This window comes from Heteronotia binoei, chromosome 21, assembly GCF_032191835.1.
Source record: "Heteronotia binoei isolate CCM8104 ecotype False Entrance Well chromosome 21, APGP_CSIRO_Hbin_v1, whole genome shotgun sequence".
Lineage (NCBI taxonomy): Eukaryota > Metazoa > Chordata > Lepidosauria > Squamata > Gekkonidae > Heteronotia > Heteronotia binoei.
The window spans coordinates 97,689,534-97,708,551 of NC_083243.1; the positions used below are offsets into that span (position 1 = coordinate 97,689,534).

A 19,018-nucleotide genomic window follows, 5' to 3' on the forward strand; every position below is an offset into this window, starting at 1 on the left:
TCTTTTAATTTTTGCACAGAGAGAAATCTGGTAGTATCTACTACATGGTATCGAATATCCTAGTGCTTATACTTCACATTTTTGCAGTTTATATCTAGTATCATTGCTCTAATTGACTGGAATCTACACATTATATATTTGCTTCCTTATTTTTTTCCGCAATATGCTATGAGACCTAAGGAGGTATTTCTTATGCTGTCTATGATGTTCGGTTGTAAAAAACCAGATTACTTTATAATGATACAGCATGGAAGTATTTGCTTAAGTCTGTTACCTATTATTTTTGCAAAAAAAGGTTTGCGTTGGTCACATTATATATCTATGATAACTGCTTATTTTAGTATAATAATTTTTTACAACTTCTTGTTATTAAAACACCATATAACAATGTCTCCAAAATTCAAAGAATAAAAAAGCCCAATATGACAAACAAACCCAAATCCAAGAAGAATTTCTGATTTCACAGAAGAATGTGCCCTCCTCTTCTGAGTTCAGCTTTCAGCTAACGGGTGCCTGGTTGCTCCTCATTTCAGCAAAGCCTTAATCAAAGACATAAACTCTTCAAACACAAAAAAAATTCTTCATAAGGCACAATATATTTTCAAATGCTACCTGAATACTTTTATCAAACATATACATACAGTCACTGAAACACTTCCCTAGGACTTCAATATTTTCACCTCTGGCAGCAATATGTATTGTTTTGCTGAAACAAGGAGCAACTGGGCACCCATTCGCTGAAAGCTGAAGTCAGGACATAAGAACATAAGAGAAGCCATGTTAGATCAGGCCAATGGCCCATCCAGTCCAACACTCTGTGTCACACAGTGGCAAAAAAAATTATATATACACACACACACACACACATGGTGGCTAATAGCCACTGATGGACCTCTGCTCCATATTTCTATCTAAACCCCTCTTGAAGGTGGCTATGCTTGTGGCCGCCACCACCTCCTGTGGCAGTGAATTCCACATGTTAATCACCCTTTGGGTGAAGAAGTACTTCCTTTTATCCGTTTTAACCTGTCTGCTCAGCAATTTCATCGAATGCCCACGAGTTCTTGTATTGTGAGAAAGGGAGAAAAGTACTTCTTTCTCTACTTTCTCCATCCCATGCATTATTTTGTAAACCTCTATCATGTCACCACGCAGTCGACGTTTCTCCAAGCTAAAGAGTCCCAAGCGTTTCAACCTTTCTTCATAGGGAAAGTGTTCCAGCCCTTTAATCATTCTAGTTTACAGGGCACATTCTACTGTGAAATTGGAAATTCTTCTTGGTTTTGGACTTATCATGTTTGGCTTTTGTATAGTGTGTTGTAATATTATATTGTAATTGTTTGAATTTTGGGGACATTGTTATATGGAGATTCAATAATACAAAGTTGTAAAAAAATCTTATACTAAATTAAGCAATTATTATAAATACGTAACAATAGGTTTGATATTGGCAAGCTGCACAATGTTTTTTTCCCTTCTTTTGTGTCTACTACACTGTGTATCCCATTCATATTGTTTGGAATCTAGGCATGGCATTGAGTTCTATAATCCCACTTGAATTTTGGGAACAACAAAAATTGCTTTCATGGCACCTAACAAAAGGACCAGATAAATGACAAGTATGCAATCAGGACCTGCCATTCAATTCACTTCTATGAGGAGGTTGCCTTATCCCCTGCACCATATCCTATGCAGCTGTCATCTTGTCCTCTGAAGGAAAAAAGACAAACTCCAAAGCTTAGCAAGAATAGTTGCTCCCTGACCTCAATATGCCATAACAATTATACTGTATTAAAAAGCTTCCACAGTTCAGAGCCTTTGCCTACTTGTTTCCAATCTGCCCATAGGTGTGTTTATTGCACATATCTTAAAATATATCGCATGGAATCCTATGCCTCATTCCCCTTGTGTGGTGCTGCTGTTCATGCAATATTTCTGCCAGTTTTCCCTTTCTTCACAGACTCCCAATTCTGTACCCAAAGATCCACAAATCCCAACATCAGGATTAAAACAAAAACCAAAACAGAATACTGCAGTGAAAATGGGAAGGCAGGAAAGTCCATTTATGTGCAATTTTGCTTGCAATGCATGGAGTCCAACCCACAGTGGAGGGGTCATGACTTAGTGGAAGATCATCTGTTTGGCATGCAGAAGGTCCCAGGTTCAATTCCCAACATCTCCAGTTAAAAGGATCAGGTAGTAAGTGATGTGAAAGACCTCTCTTTGAGACCTTGGGGAGCTGCTGCCAGTCAGAATAAACAACATGGACCTTGACAGACCTGTAGTCTAGCTCAAGGCAGCATCATGTGTCCTGTTTTTGTCCTATCCTATTAAGCTAGAGAAAATTAGCAGGACATATTGCAGAAAGAAGGCAAGTCATACTGGTCTCCTTCCAGAAGTATTCTCCAAAGTGGCTTTCTCCAGTGATGCCTCAGATCTACAGTCTTTGCAAAAGACTGTAAAATTTCATGCTTATGAGAGCTTGTACTGGGTAAGATATGGTCACATACTAACAACAGTGAAGCTTTCTGATGGTCAGGGGAGAAGCATGGATTCTTTCATACTAAAGAAAGAAGCTGGGCCATAGCCTCTGTTCAGAATTCATACAGGAAAAGGTGACTGAGTTGGTCAAAGCATTATTAATTATGATAACTAAGAATGAGGTGAACACAAACACACACACAAGCACACCGTCTCTCTCTCAACACACATTTATCCTATATAAGCCCATCTGGATGCATAATCCTATATAAACCCATCTGGATACCTAAACTTACAACTATTGTGATAAGCTGTCCTGAACTACAAGGAAAGATGGGAGAAAAATGTTGTAAATAAAATTATGTTGACTGGAAGGGAGAGACTTTTCACCTAGAGGTCTCTGGGCTAAACGGAAGACATATCCAATAGCAGTTAAGAACATAAGAGAAGCCATGTTAGATCAGGCCAATGGCCCATCCAGCCCAACACTCTGTGTCACACAGTGGCCAAAAGAAATTTTTATATATACACACACACACACACACACACACACACATACATACACACACACACACACGGTGGCTAATAGCCACTGATGGACCTCTGCTCCATACTTTTATCTAAACCCCTCTTGAAGGTGGCTATGCTTGTTGCCGTCACCACCTCCTGTGGCAGTGAATTCCACATGTTAATCACCCTTTGGGTGAAGAAGTACTTCCTTTTATCCGTTTTAACCTGTCTGCTCAGCAATTTCATCGAATGCCCATGAGTTCTTGTATTGTGAGAAAGGGAGAAAAGTACTTCTTTCTCTACTTTCTCCATCCCATGCATTATCTTGTAAACCTCTATCATGTCACCCCGCAGTCGACGTTTCTCCAAGCTAAAGAGTCCTAAGCGTATCAACCTTTCTTCATAGGGAAAGTGTTCCAGCCCTTTAATCATTCTAGTTGCCCTTTTCTGGACTTTCTCCAATGCTATAATATCTTTTTTGAGGTGCGGCGACCAGAACTGCACACAGTACTCCAAATGAGACCGCACCATCGATTTATACAGGGGCATTATGATACTGGCTGATTTGTTTTCAATTCCCTTCCTAATAATTCTCAGCATGGCGTTGGCCTTTTTTATTGCAAATGCACACTGTCTTGACATTTTCAGTGAGTTATCTACCATGACCCCAAGATCTCTCTCTTGGTCAGTCTCTGCCAGTTCACACCCCATCAACTTGTATTTGTAGCTGGGATTCTTGGCCCCAATGTGCATTACTTTGCACTTGGCCACATTGAACCACAGTTCATCTGCAGAGTTTATCTGCAGTTTATCTGCAGAGCAAATGAACTACACAAATTTTATGGTTTTTTAATCAAACTGTTATGCCTCATGTTTTCTAGAGTCAGTAGAGCAGTTTAGTCTCCCATTAAAGGCTCTGAACAAACTGGAAATGAAGGAAATCTTTAAAAAAAAGGGAAGAAGGATGAATCGGGAAACTACAGGCTGGTTAGTCTGACTTCTGTTGCTGGAAAGATATTTGAGCAGATTTTAAAGGGGTCAATCTGTGAACATCTGATGGATAACTTGGAGATTTGAGGAAGTCAGCATGGATTTGTCTCCAACAGGTCTTGCCAGACCAACCTGGTTTCTTTCTTTAATCGAGTAGCAAGTTTACTGGATTGTGGAAAACTGTTGAAGTGATTTACCTGGATTTCAGTAAAGCTTTTGATAAGGTTCCCCATGAAATTCTGATGGGCAAACTGGAAGACTGTGGACTGGACTACAGGACAGTTGGGTGGATAGGAAAATAGTTAGAGGACCGTACCGAAAGAGTGGTTGACAATGGAGTTTCAGATTAGAGAGAGGTGTCCAATGGGGTGCCACAGGGTTCGGAACATTTTTATCAATGATCTGGATGAAGGGGTGGAAGGACTGCTCACAAAAATTGCTGATGATACCAAATTGGGAGAAGTAGCAAACACACAGGAGAATAGAGTTAAAATTCAACAAGATCTGAATAATCTGGAGTGGGCAGTTGTGGGAAAGGAAAAGTCCCCTGTGCAAGCACCAGTCGTTTCTGACTCTGGGGTGACGTTGCTTTCACAACGTTTTCATGGCAGACTTTTTACGGGGTGGTTTGCCATTGCCTTCCCCAGTCATCTACACTTCCCCCCCAGCAAGCTGGGTACTCATTTTACCGACCTCAGAAAGATGGAAGGCTGGGTCAACCTCGAGCCAACTACCTGAAAACCCAGCTTCTGCCGGGGATTGAACTCAGGTCGTGAGCAGAGCTTAGGACTGCAGTACTGCAGCTTTAACACTCTGTGCCATGGGGCTCTGGGCAGTTGTGAACAGGATGCAATTCAACAAAGATAAGTTTAAAGTCTTACATCTGGGCCAAAAAAATGTGAAGCACAAATACTGGATGGGGGATGCACTTTTGGGAAGGAGTGTGTGTGAAAGAGATCTTGGGGTATTAGTGGACTGTAAATTAAATATGAGCAGTCAGTGCGATGCTGTGGCAAAAAAGGCAAATTCAATCCTGGGTTGTATCAAAAGGGCTATTACATCAAAATCACAGGCGGTTGTAGCTCTGCTGTATACTGCCTTGGTCAGGCCACACCTGGAATACTGTGTGCAGTTCTGGAGGCCTCACTTCAAAAAAGATGTGGACAAAATCGAATGGGTGCAGAAGAGAGCAACAAGGATGATCAAAGGCCTGGAGGAAGAACCCTATGAGGAAAGGCTGAGGGCCTTGGGAATGTTCAGTCTGGAGAAGAAGAGACTGAGGGGGGACATGATTGCTTTCTTTAAATATTTGATTGTCATTTAGAGGAGGGCAAGGAGCTGTTCCACTTGGCAGCCAAGGATAGGACCCGAAACAATGGACTCAAATTACAAGCAGAAAGGTACTGGCTGGATATTAGGAATTTTGTTTTTTTTCACACAGTCAGAGTAGTTCAGAGGTCGAACCAGCTGCCTAGGAAGGTGGTGAGCTCCCCTTCATTGGCAGTCTTCAAAACGCAGCTGGATTATTATTTGTCAGAGATGCTTTAGGCTGATCCTGCATGGAGCAGGGGGTTGGACTAGATGATCTGTATGGCCCCTTCCAACTCTATGATTCTAAATTCCACCCACAAGAAAAGCAGAAAATTCAATACTTTCTGTTGTTGAATTTTTGGTCACAGGAGCATGGAACAAAACACATTGTCACCTCCACTTAGGTGGCAGTTCATGTCAAAACATATTTGTTTGGGATTCACCTTGCAACAAGAGCACAGACAAAGTCACACACAAAGTGTTGACTGGGATTTCTACCTACCTTCCACCCTGGAAACATTCAGGGAATAAAGGTGCTAAAACCAAAGCAGCTACAGAAAATTGCTAGCCAGTGCTAACAGGGCTTTGATAATATCCCTTCCTGCAGTATCTGAAAGCACACATCTTTCAGGGACTCAATGTTCAATTTGTTGCAGAGAGCTGAACATCTAAAATGAGTACCTATGCAATATTCTTTTGGCACCTAAAAACTAACAGATGAATTATGGTAGGAATATATAACAGCCTCCTTTATCAGAAGTATGCTCTTGCCTACAAGTTACCATGGCAGACTAGTGTGGGGAACAGAACAGACCCCCAAGGAACCCCATGCTATTTAACATTTACAATGCCTATTTAAAACACGTATAGCAAAACAGTTTGATATTTCTGTTTATGTGCGACTTATTTGTTGACTTATAAGAGTTACCAAGCACATCTGGCATGTTGAGTTGGTAGCCTGTCCCCTCAAGAATGCACTTCAGCAATTTCCATGATGATTTCACAATTAGAGTATTTTCATTATAGTCCTGAGGAACTAGGTTTTCAGTGTTGATAGGTCATACAGTTCTGATTCTACACCATCAAAAAGAACTGAGACTAACTGTAGTCTTCTATTCAAAGTAATGGGTTCTACAACTTCCTTTAGGAAGCTCCCAATAACTTAAGGGATATGGAAGCTTTGGAGCTTCAGGAGAGAAGAGGAGGGAAATACATTGCAATGCAGTTTTTTTAAAATAAAAGTTTACACCATGCAATGCCGATTAAGGTTTGCGGTTATTAATATCTGTGGCAAGCACTCTTGACACAGACATATTAACACCTGGAACACAGTAAGCTGTATTATGCAAACTGTGCCCTACTGCTGAGAGTCAAGAATTCTTCCTAGCAGGTGGATTCCTTTGGAGTCAAAGCCGTCCTAGACAGATAGGCCAGAACTGAGTTCCATTCTCCCATTTTTACTGTTTATTTTATGGATCCACATGCCATGTCTTGGGCAACAATTCAGAGTCAGTCCAAGACAGCCCTGTAGCTAGGAGCCACAGGGGGAGGGGGCCTCAGGGGGGCCACTGGGGAGGGGCCCATGGAGGTGAGTGCAGAAAGCTGGAGAGGCTGGGGGCCATACCTTTCCCTCCCGTGTGATTCAAAGAGCCTGTCAATCAGCTGATTTGCAGGCCCTTTAAATGGCATGGGAGGGGCAATTTTCCAATTTAAATCAGATAGGGGGCGGCCATGGGAAGGGGGTGAGGAGCCCCTAAAACTTGTTAGGGGGCCAGGCCTGGTCCAAGATGACTACAGGAACAGGCTAAACTCTATTTTAGCCAGCCCTGTGACACAGCTGCTTCCACAGTTTATATTTTCAGAGGTAATTGCTTAAATGGCTGGATTTTTAAAAATGGCCATGATGCAATTATTTCCAACAAATCTAGCAATGGCTTTAGAGGTAGATAAGTGATCTGCTTCACAAAACATTTAGCTAGAGGGCCACCCACACCTGATTAATTCTTTGAAGTTAATAAATCTGAAAAGTGAGCACAAAATAGAAGATGAAAACCTTGAAAAAGCTTTCAAAGACACTGATATATTAGAACAGTGATAAATCAGACAATATTCCTTCTAAACAGTTAGAAACTAACAGAGAACTGCCAAGCTACAAGCTCCAATTTAAAGCTTATCCCCAACAACAGCCTCTGGAAGATGGCCATTATTAGTATCAGTGTTTCCACAAGGTAGCTTCAGATGGTCAGTTATGTTAAGTCTGTAGCAGTAGAACACAATTCAAGTTCAGTAGCATCTTAAAGACCCCCAAATTTCCAAGATGTACACTTTTGTAAGTCAAAGTTCACTTTGCCACTGAGAAAGTAAGTTTTAATTTACAGAAGCATATTCCCAGGAATATTGTGCTAGTCTTTAATGCACTACTGGAATAAATTTTTGCCTTTTCAAATGGCATTAGTGCAACCAGAGTTAAGAATCTTAACATTCTGATTTCGATGGGGAGATTTAAACATGTATAAGATTGATCCACTGACAGACAATGGGATATTAAAGTGCTTAATTTTTGTTGGATCGTTCTGTTATTTTTAAATGGCTTTTGCACAGTGTCTGCTACTGTACCACAATATATGATCATATAGTCTTAAATAAAGAGCAACAACTACCGGATGAGGCTAGTGCCATTTAACTTATTCACTAGTGATCTGGAATCAGGGGTGAGCAGAGAGGAAGCCAGATTTGCAGAGGACATCAAAAGATTCAGAATGGTAAAAACAAACCGGCTGGAAAGAACTCAAAATGAATTGCTCCAAACTTGGATTAAGGGACAACAAAATGGCAAGTTAAGTTTAGTGTAAGCATAAAATGATGCATATGGAGCAAAAAATCTTACCGATAAGAGTAAGTAAGAGGGAAATCTGAGGTTCTGGATGAAACTCTTATTACCAATATGCAGCAGCAAAAATATTAAATTCTACATTAGATATTACAGAAAATTGATTGGAATTAGAAGACTATTACTGTATCATATACCTAAATGTTGGAGCCACATTTGGAATATTGTGTATAGTTCTGAACCCCCCATCTGAAAAAAGATGCTGAAGTAAAATTGTACATTTGAAGTACCATCCCTATGGGGAAACAGTGGGGTTTTGGGGGGTTTTACATCAGAAAAAGTACATGCAAAAAGCATGTGTGTATGTATAATGGAGAATTCAACTCACACATACCAGCTGACTGGCAATGGATTCAGGAAAAACAAAGTATTTATTCACTTAACATGCATTTAACTTAGGGTGTTTGCTGCCACAAACTATGGTGAAGGCCTGTGGTCTAGATAGTTCTAAAAAGAGATCAATGACTATTAGTCATGACAGCTAAATAGAATCTCCATGGTCAGATGAAGTATGAAGTAACAGGGTAGGCTGTTATCTTGCCTTGCTTGAAGGCTTCCTGCAAGTCTCTTATTAACCACTGTTGGAACCATGATGCTAGACTATTCCAGCCAAGCTCTTCTAAGGCACTTAACAAAAGGGAAGAGAGACCTCTTGGTGAAGGCTGCCTTTGACACTAGAGTAGAACTTTGCCATTTTGTTTTGCTGCATGCTCCAGTTCTGGATACCTGTTACCTTTCTGAAAAACACACACAACAAATACTCTTTGATATCACAGCATATTGCGCCACTGACACTGGATCATTCTGGACCAGCATTAAAAATAATTTTTTCAACTATAATGTTACCTATAATAGTCATACAACACAACTAGCAAAGGGTATCCCTGAAAGTTCAAAATGAGTAGCTGTTATACCCAGAAGCATCAACACTCCTCATTGTCAGAGAGATGATTCATGTTGGAACATGGGAGTGATTCTGTTCTTACAAGGCTTGATCTTACATCAGTTGGACCTTTGTCTTTTGTGTTCAGGTCACTTGAAACGTGTGACTTTGTGAGTTTATGTCCACAAACTATTGTGGCAACCTCTGGTCTAGATGGTTTTTAAAGAAGTTGTCTATTGGCCATGACAGCTAAATGGAACCTCCAGGTGCTTCTGAATAGCATCTACTACAGCTTCAGACTTACAAGGAACCACCTTATTTACTCCTCTCTGCGTGTGATAAACTGTAGCCTGAATTAGATGGCAGTAGGGCTGGATCTCAGTTTGGGAACAATTTGATCATTACCTGCTCCTTTTGAGCACTAACAATCAAATCAAAGGGAACACAAAACCAGCAGATAATATGTTAGTGCAACCAGAATGTTAAGTTTCTTAACTCTGGTTGCAGTAAAACCGAATAATTTACCCACAGAATCCCATTTTTACAGTTTCAAAGCTGTCCTATCCAAACAATTTATGCCAGGGTCCCTGTTTTCCTGCAGCCTGAGCATTCTGGAAAGTCAGTTTCTTGCAACCTGCTTCAGTTAAACCTTGCAACAGAAAGAATAAAACATCTTGCCTTCCCTTCCAGATTAGAAAGGATTTCAACTCTAAGATTTTACACTCCAACCAGAAAACATCAAATAATTAGAAACCAGCAGATCAGAAATCCAGAACAAGAAGCACTAGCCAGTCTTTCAAATTCTTTAAATAAAAATGTCACATACAGAAACTGAATGCTGACCTACTGCCCAGATCCAATGCATACCTTCAGGAGCAGAATTATAGATCTGTTAGGCACCAGAAGCATCTATGTAACCTTAGACAGATAGCTTAGGTTCCTTGTGACTGCCTCTGGTCCTGATTATGCTGTTATTTGCACCTCAAAAGCATTATGTTTTCTTCACAATTGTGAATCTTTGGTTTTTCAACTATTTACCCCTCTTATCAATTGGTATAAATCTGCCATTAACCTTCTGCCTTGGGTTTCAATTACACTACGAAGGGGACATAGTGGGAAGGATATTTTCACTGGCACTTCTATTTTATAAAGGATTTTTCTGAAGAAAAAATTAAGATGTTAATAAGAAGGGTTGAAGGAAACCTTCATAGAATAATATGAGGGGAAAAATTCTGAAAAACAAGACAGCCTAGCGTGAGGAAAACAAGATTTCAGTGGGGTTTGTATATAGTAGTATGGGATGCAGATTGTGACAGAAAGATATGGTGTAGGAGGTTTACTGAGGCAAGAATGTGTGCTAAGCAGGGAGCAGCCTTATTCTCAGCTGTATTCAGGGAAATATGAATAAGAATCTTTCCTGTTTCCTTTTCTCAAAACAGCAGCAGGAAAAAAAAAAAACCCCTCCCTTCTGTATGAGCAGCTGCTGCCCAATGGCAGCTTGGCTCCCTTTACCACCTCAAAGAGCCATGCATTGGCAAGGGCTAGGTACCTCACCTGTTTACAAGAAAAGGGGATATGTGCTATGAATGCCCATCAAGTGGGTGATGGTTCATGATGCCATTATCTCTTGTGGTAAAAGATAAAGGGGATGATCTAACAGCCCCCTCTCCCATATATTCCGAGCAGCCCCACTGTATCCCCTCCTCCAGCCTCCTACCTCACAGGGCCTGGGCATGCAGGGAGTAATGGGAGACTTCCCCCCTTCTCTGTAATTTCTTAGGGGCTTGGAACGGGCATCATTTACCCAAATCCTTATGACAAACAAGCAGGCAGATATGATGACTGGGGGGTGGGGAGAGGACGACGAGAACCCCTGTTGCCTGGACAACCACCCAACACAAAATTAAGGGAGAAGGCACCCTGGGGGATAAGAAGCCCTGTGCCCAGGAAGGCTTCGAAAAGCCGGGGCTGGATGGACAAGGGGTGACAGCCTAGAGGCTGTTGCTCCCCACCTGCCGCTAAAGCATCTCCCTTCAGAAAGGGCCCCGATTGCCTGAGATAGTAGAAGCGCCGGTACCTGAAATTGGGGGGCGAGGCGAGATGCAACCCCAAGAACGGGGAGGATCCAGCTGGGGACGTGGCTCCTTTCTCTCTCTCCGCCATGCTCCCTCTCCATGCAGGCGGGAGGGAGGGGAAAATGGGATGCTGCTGATGCTGGCTGGCAGGCGGGCAGGGAAGGCGAAGAGAGGCTTCAGCAGGACAAGCAGACAGCGATTTACCGGGGCGGGAAGGGGGGGGGGGGTCGGGCAGGGGAGAGGGACGTTGGAAGTCAGCGGGAAGGGGGTGCCGCTGCCCGTCAAAGCAGGTTCCTACCGCGGCGGCAGCAGCTGCAAGACAGACGTCCTTTGGCTGCAGCAGCACAGCCACCCCTGGGCTGGCTGCAGGAGTCCAGACACCACCCCCTCCCCTCTTTCCCGGGAAGCCGCAGCCGGTGAAAACGGGCCCAGTCTCCAGGCAGGTGGCCTGCGCGGGGCCGGAGCAGAAGCAACCAGGGAAACCGGCGCAAAGGCGGGCAGAAGGCCCCTCTGGGGTGGGGTTTACGTCGAAGAGAAGGGGGAGGAGTCCTCCCAGGAACGGCAGGAAAAGCAGGTGGAAGCAGGAGATGGTCTAAGCAGAAGAGGAGGGACCCTCCTTTGAGTACTGCTGCCCCTTTACTCTTACAGTTTGTAGAACGTCTTTGCAGAACACTGCTCTTTACAGAAGTCCAGAAACAAAGAGCAAGAGGAAGCGGAAGTCAGGGCTCTGCTCTCAAGGAGCTTACGGTAAAGGTTAACAGAGCATGGAGACGACGGAGAAGAGCCAAGAGAAAGTAACGAGAGCAAATGCACTAGTATTTAGGCTTCTACCAGGTTAGAGTTCTGCAAAGCATTCAAAAACATGGGAGGGTTGAGGAGAGAACAGGGCCGGCTCTCTCACTAGGCACACTAGGCGGTTGCCCAGGGGGCCCAAATTGGGCTCCCCCCCCCATGCCCAAGACAACCTCCTAATTTGCCTTCCCCCCGCCGCCAGCTCCCTCCCGTCCCCCCAGAAGCTCGCCCTGCCGCCGCCCGCCCCTGAAGCTAGCCCTGCCACCCCCACAGCTAGCTCCCTCCCTCCCGCCCCCGGGAAATTCGCCCTGCCGCTGCCGTCCAGCTCCCTCCCTCCCCCCCCCCCCCAAGCTTGCCCTGCCACCCCCACAGCCAGCTCCCTCCCCCCCAAAGTGCGCCCTGCCGTCGCCACCAGTTCCATTCCTCCCGCCCCCCCCAAGCTCACCCTGCCTCCACCGCCAGCTCACGCCCGGCCCAAGAAGCTCGGCGCTACTCGCGAGTAGGCAGCAGGCGTGGGGCTACTCGCGAGTAGCCCTGTGCCTGCCGGCCCAAACCTCCCCCCCCCCCTTGCCGCCAGGACACCCAACCATACCAGCCCCGAGGTCTGTGGGTGTTTTGAAGAGACCTCTGGAGGAAGTTTCTTCCGAAGAAAGGTCTTTCCAAAACACCCACGCCTGCTGCCTACTCGCGAGTAGCACCTGCTGCCTATTAACGAATAGGCTCGCGGCAGGCGCGGGGACTGAGAGGGGCGGGCAGAGCTGTACTGCCTAGGGCGTCGGACCTGAGAGAGAAGAGAGGTAACACCCTGTTGGTGATGCTGCAGGGGGGAGGGATTTGAGGCTTAAGAGACAGGTGTGTCTCCCCTGCATTTTTATCATTCCCATCTTTCAAGGCAGTGGACTAATTTTAAGCAATGTATAGTCCTTCAGTCTTTCATAAATTTACAACAGAACATGATTGGATTAAGGAAGACAGGGCACTTGAGCTTTTAAAACTTAATTTCTCTCGTTCGCCATCATGCACATTTAAGGCTCATGATCATTCCTATTGTATAGTAGATTCTATGCACTGATGAGTGGATGGATACGTGATAACAAGCTCTTTAATAAGTACAACATAGTACGTAGCTGCACTACAAGACTGAGAACGGGGCTGAATTTATGTACATCTCAGGGTTTCTGCGCAAGCACATTATTGGGTCATTCAAACTGGTGCGGGCTTGTGACTGGTACAGGGCAGCAGAGATTTGGATCCTGCAGCCTATTGTCTCCAGGTCCCCAAGCTCAGTCCATATGGCTCCAATGAGCCAGGCACGAACACCCACAGTCTTCACTTGAGTCCACATACATAACATCCCTTCCCCCTTAATCCGCAAGCCCTAGTAGACATAGTCCTTTAGGTATGCAGGCTTACGGTGCTCTCGCATTGACTGCCTGAGCGCTGGAGTGGGTGGTGAAGTGGTCACGGTTTCAGGTGCAGCTAGCTGGGGGGGCCCAGCGCTGCTGGCATTATGGCCGGCTGGACTGGGTCTCCAGAGGTCTCCGGCGCCAATGGCAATTCTTGTTCCTCCGAGGTCTCTGGTGCCGGTAGGGGCATGGCTGCAGGTCTCTGCTTCCTCCGGCTCGGGGGCCGTTGTGTCTGGCGCAGCCGTCAGCTCCTCTGTGCTCTCGCCTTCGCCCCCTGACGCCTCACATGACCACAAGTGGTCTATGTGCCGCCTCATCATGAAACCCCCTTCTGAGGTTACCTCATACATGATGGCACCTAACACCCTGGAGATACGTGCTGGAATCCACGCTGCCCCCCCCCCCCCGAAGTTTTTGGCGAATACCAAGTCCCCTGTATCAAAACCTTGGGGAACCTGGACTGCCTCTGGTACCTCTTGTAGGTGTGGGGCATGGTCCGGGTGCATGCGGTCAAGCAGGGTTGTCAGCCGCCGGCCCATGAGGAGTTCAGCTGGGCTACAGCCGGTGACGGTACTGGGGATGTAATGTTGTGCCAGGAGACACTGCAAGGTGGGCTTCTCAATCCCCATGTATGATGCAGCATAGTGTTTCCTTTGTAGCCTGCACCATCCTTTCCGCTTGGCCATTGGTGGCTGGGTGAAAGGGGCCCACTGTATGTGCTTTATTAAGTTTTGGCCATAGAAATCCTGTAACTCAGCCGAGGTGAAGGCCATCCCATTATCTGATACTAATGTGACGGGGAGGCTGTGTGTGGCAAAAACCCTGCAGAGAGCCCTTAATGTAGCCCAGGAGGATGTGGATGCTGTGGATATTCCCTCCAGCCACTTAGAGTAGGAGTCCACAATGAGGAAGAATATTTGCCCCTGGAAGGGCCCTGCGAAGTCAATGTGTATGTGGGACCAGGGGTTGCGAGTGGACTCCCACTGTTGGGCTGGGGCTTGTGGCAGAGCCGAGCAGGTCTCCTGGAATGGTTGACATTAGGCCACCCAGGACTCAATAGCATCGTCTAGGCCCAGTCACTATACCTAGCTGCCGTCCAGCGCCTTCATGTGCACGATCCCTGGATGGGTTTTGTGCAGCGCTGTTAGGACTTGCTGGCACAGTACTGGGGGCACCCCCACCCTGCTCCCTCACAACAGACAACCCTTGTGAACAGACAGTTCATCCCGGCGGGACACAAAAGCCGATAATTCCCAGCTGGCCCTCAGGCCACCCCCTCCACACCCAGTACAGAACCCAGGAGAGGATTTTGTCCTTTGAGGAACAGTGGGCAATGTCCTTGGTGTGGACCGGACGGTCTGGAGGGGACTCCAGCGACATGATCTAGTATGCTGGAGCTGGATCAGGGTCCATTGAGGGCAGCAGCAGGTGGGTCAGGGCGTAGGTGTGCCCCATCACCTTCCCCGGGTGGTACTGGAGGTCATATTGGTACCCCACAAGGAAGATGGATCACCACAACACCCACAGGGAAAGCATTTTGGGCGTTTGATGGTCGGGGGTGAACAGGCCCAGCAGGGGCTTATGGTCTGTAAGGATGGTGAAGGGCCAGCTATTCAGGTAGTCATGACATTTTTTGACCCTCGCCACAATGGCCAGGCCCTCTTTGTCTATCTGAGCGTAATTTCGCTCTGGCTTTTGTAACGTTCTGGAGTAATACGCTACCAGAACCTCGCAGCCATTCAGCAACACGTGAGCCAACACGGTGCCCACCCCATAAGGAGTAGTGTCGCAGGGCAAAACGACGGGTAGCCACTCATCGAAGTGCACCAGCAAGCTGTTCAAAGTTAAAATGTCCTTTAGTGCATGGAAGGCAGCGGCTTGCTGGCAACCCCAAACCCATGGCACCCTTTTGTCCAACAGTCTGTGCAAGGGCTTGTGGGGAAGGAAGGCATGGTAGAAGTTGAGGAGACCCAAGGATGATTGTAGTTCCGCCTTATTGGTGGGGGCAGGCGCGCCGCAAATGGCCTTTATTTTGTCCTAGGCCGAGTGAATTCCACTAGCGTCCACCATATACCCCAGAAAGTCAATAGTAGGCACCCCCAACACACACTTTTCCCATTTTACTTTTAAACCTGCCCCATCAAATCACTGCAACATAGTCTGAAGGCGGTCGGCAAATTCTTCTTCGGTGGCCACCACTATCAACACATCATCGAAGAACAGCTGGACCCCGGGGATACCTTTAAGAAGGGAGTCCATTCTGGAAGATCCCCGGGGCCACGCTGACACCGAACTGCAGGCGCTTGACTCTGAAGGCCCCCTGGTGCGTTACGATGGTTTGGGCCTCTGCTGTGGCGGCTTCCACAGGCAGCTGCTGATAAGCCGGGGCAAATCAAATTTGCCAAAAAATTTCGCCCCCGCTAAAGAAGCCTGCACATGGCTTACCACTGTAACTGGATATGCATGACCTTGCAGCACCTTGTTAATCATGCATTTGTAATCGGCACAAATGCGGATGCTGCCGTTGGGTTTGATCAGGGTGACGATGGGGGTCTCCCACTTCACATTAGCGACCAGTTCCAGAACCTCTTTGGCCACAAAGCAGTCTAGTTCCTCCTCAATTTTGGGTCTCAGAGCTAGGGGCACATGCCGGGCCTTCAGCCTTATCGGCTGCACATTGGGGTTCAGTTGTAAGGCCACTGGGGGCCCGGTTTATGTTTCCAAAGTACCATCGAAGACAGCAGGAAATTCTTCACATAGCTTTTGAAAATCTCTTTGGGAGGGGGCGTGATGGATACCTGTTACCCGGACTCCCAGGGCTTCAAACCAGGACCGTCCTGGTAGGCTACACAGATCCCTTTCCACGACGATTATGGGAAGCTTGCCCATGAACTTTCCATATACAACGTGGACCACCCCCACCCTCAGGACAGCGATCTCCCTCTTCTGGAAATCGCGGACTATGAATGGGGACAGATGTAACTGGGATTCCCTCCCTGGACACAACTCCCTGAACATGCGGGCCGAAATGACCATCTGGCCCGCCTCAGAGTCTACCTCCATTTGGCAGGGCTTGCCTTCTATAAACTCAGTCACTTTGTATTTGTCATGGGAGGGTACGGGCAGCTGGCATACCTGGGTCCCTGCTGTGGTGAGTCTTCCACTAGGGTCCCTGCTGGATGTCTTCCACTAGTGCGACCTTGTGGCAGCAGCCACTTTTCTGTCATGAAGTGTCCCCATGGCGCAGTGATGATTGGCAAACGTGCCAGATGCCCAGTCTTTCCACATGTGTGGCAAACCATGTTCCGAAACTTGAAGGTGTGTTGCTCGTGCGGATCCCCACAGCTGGCGGTCTTGGGGCTTGTTGGTTCCACCATGCATGGCTGTGGCTTTCGCTGACCCGCCTGATGCAGCTTGAGGGCATTGTCCCCATCGGAGTCATTCGATGCTGTGGCAGATCAAAACTGGTGAGTGTTGGTCACTGGGCGGCAGCCCTTTTCTTTGCTCGCATCCTCGGTGGCTGTGGCTATCTGCAGGGCCTTCGCCAGGGTGGGGTTGGCCTCTGCTGCAATCTTTCAATGGGCTTTCGTGTCCCAAAGGCCATAAGTGAACTTCACGAGCAGGGTGTCTTCTAGTTGAGTGCCGTACTCCGCTTTCATGCCCATGTTGTGCAGGTGGGCGAGGTAGGTTGCTGTGGTCTCGTTTGGCTCTTGATTCCTGTCAAGGAACTGTAACTGCCGGGTGAGGCTGGTTGGCTTCAGAATGAAATGGCCAGTCAGCACGTTGATGATTTGGTCAAAGGATGAAGCTTCGAGCGTTGCCGGTGCAACCAGGCTCTCTGCGAGTTGCAAGGTTGTGATGCCACAGTTGCTCAGCAAGATGACCTTCTTCATCTCTGGTTCATCATCTTTGATTCTTTGGGTCACGAGGTGGTACTTGAGTCATTTGATCCAGGATTCCCAAACCTTGGGCTACGCTGTGTCAAACTCTGGAATGAAGTTTTGCGATCTGGAAGCGGTGGCCATGGTCGGGCCAGGCGGCGATGTCTGTTGTGCGGTAGCACTGGAGCTTGGTGCGCTGGGCAATAACAGTTGGCTCTGGGCTTCGCTCATCCGGATTCCATCCTTGTTGCCACTATTGTGCAGTGGGTTCTGTGCATTGATGAGTTGATGGATATGTGATAACAAGCTCTTTAATAAGTACAGCATAGTAGGTAGCTGCACTACAAGATTGAGAACTGAGGCAACGGGGCAAAAACGTATATACATCTCTGGGTTCCCGTGCAAGCACGTTATTGGGTCATTCAAACCAGCAGGGACTTATGATTGGTCCAGGGCTGCAGAGATTTGGATCCTGCAGTCCAATGTTCCCAAGACCCCAAGCTCAGTCCGTATGGCTTCAATGAGCCAGGCAGGAACACCCACAGTCTTCACTTGAGTCCACATACATAACAATTCCCCTGAACTTCATCTCTGGCCTATTTATTGTAGATGGAGGCTCATGATCACTTAAAGTAGATTAGTTAATCCTTAACAGGTTTTGGTTCTAACTGTTAAAGCCCTTAATGGTCAGAGACCATTGTACACAACCACCTCTCCCAATATGCCCCTCAAAGAGCTTTACGCTTGGGAGATCAAAACTTACTGGTGATCCGTGGCTCAAAAGATGTCTGGCTGCCCTCTACCGAAAAGGCCTTGGGAACACTCTCCCTAGTGGGACTTTGCTCAGTTCTGTAGGGGGTGTAAAACAAATGTTCCACAAGACCTACAGTGGAGGACAGCAAAAATTCCTTACCATGGCTTCCATCTGGCCTTATCAATCCCAGTAAATGATCCACCCTATGGAGGAAACAAAGTTATACGTACACCACTTCTCTCTGGAGGAATTTACTATTTTATCTGTTTTAACCAATTATTATTTTCTATTCATTTTTAATCACTTATGTTTAAACTATGAGGTACACCACCCTGAGCCCTTCGGGGGAGGGCAGTTTCTACATTTAATCATCATCAGCAGCACCACCACATTGTTATAAATCATTATGGGGTAGATTTTCTACCTGCTCAAACAAAAAGAAGACGACTGCAGATTTATACCCTGATCTTCTCTCTGAATCAGAGATTCAACGCGGCTTACAATCTCCTAAATTAAAATGTGCTGCATACAGAATGCCTCTCCAGACACCTTCAGGGTAGCTCACAAAGTAAAACATGATAAAATCTTAAAATTGCATGAAAGTCATTGACTGACTACTACAACCCAGCCAGAGCAAACACAGAATAAAACATTTAGCAGCAAAAAATTGATACTCATAAAAGAATCCTCAGGCTATAAGCAGACTGTAAAACTAACTTTAAAAGATCAACTCCCTTAGTTAAAAGTCTGGATAAAAATGCCTGCCACCTGATATGGAATAGGGTGGGTACCAGACAAAGCTTAACGGGCAGGGTATTCTACAGATCATGTCACCAACTGAAAAAAAAAGCCTGTCTCAAGTCACCTCACCTCTGCAGTCAGGGCTGCACAATCATTGTGGGCTGCACAGTCTGGAAGGATGCAATCCTTGAATGAGTCCAGAATCCTTGAATGAATCCAGAATGAGTAGGCACATTGATGAACACGAGTTATTGAGGAAGACTCAGCATGGGTTCTGCAAGGGAAGATCTTGCCTCACTAACCT

At 46.2% G+C, this 19,018-nt stretch overlaps 1 protein-coding gene across 1 annotated transcript in view; it reads right to left on the reverse strand.

The window, feature by feature from the left end:
• MAPK8IP1 (mitogen-activated protein kinase 8 interacting protein 1) overlaps positions 1–11,279 on the reverse strand; it is a 131,504-nt gene extending 120,225 nt beyond the window's left edge. The window contains exon 1 of the mRNA XM_060261069.1: positions 11,143–11,279. Within this exon, the coding sequence (XP_060117052.1) occupies positions 11,143–11,228 (86 nt within the window). The 5' untranslated portion in view covers positions 11,229–11,279. The remainder of the gene's footprint in view (positions 1–11,142) is intronic.
• Positions 11,280–19,018: the final 7,739 nt, after the last annotated feature.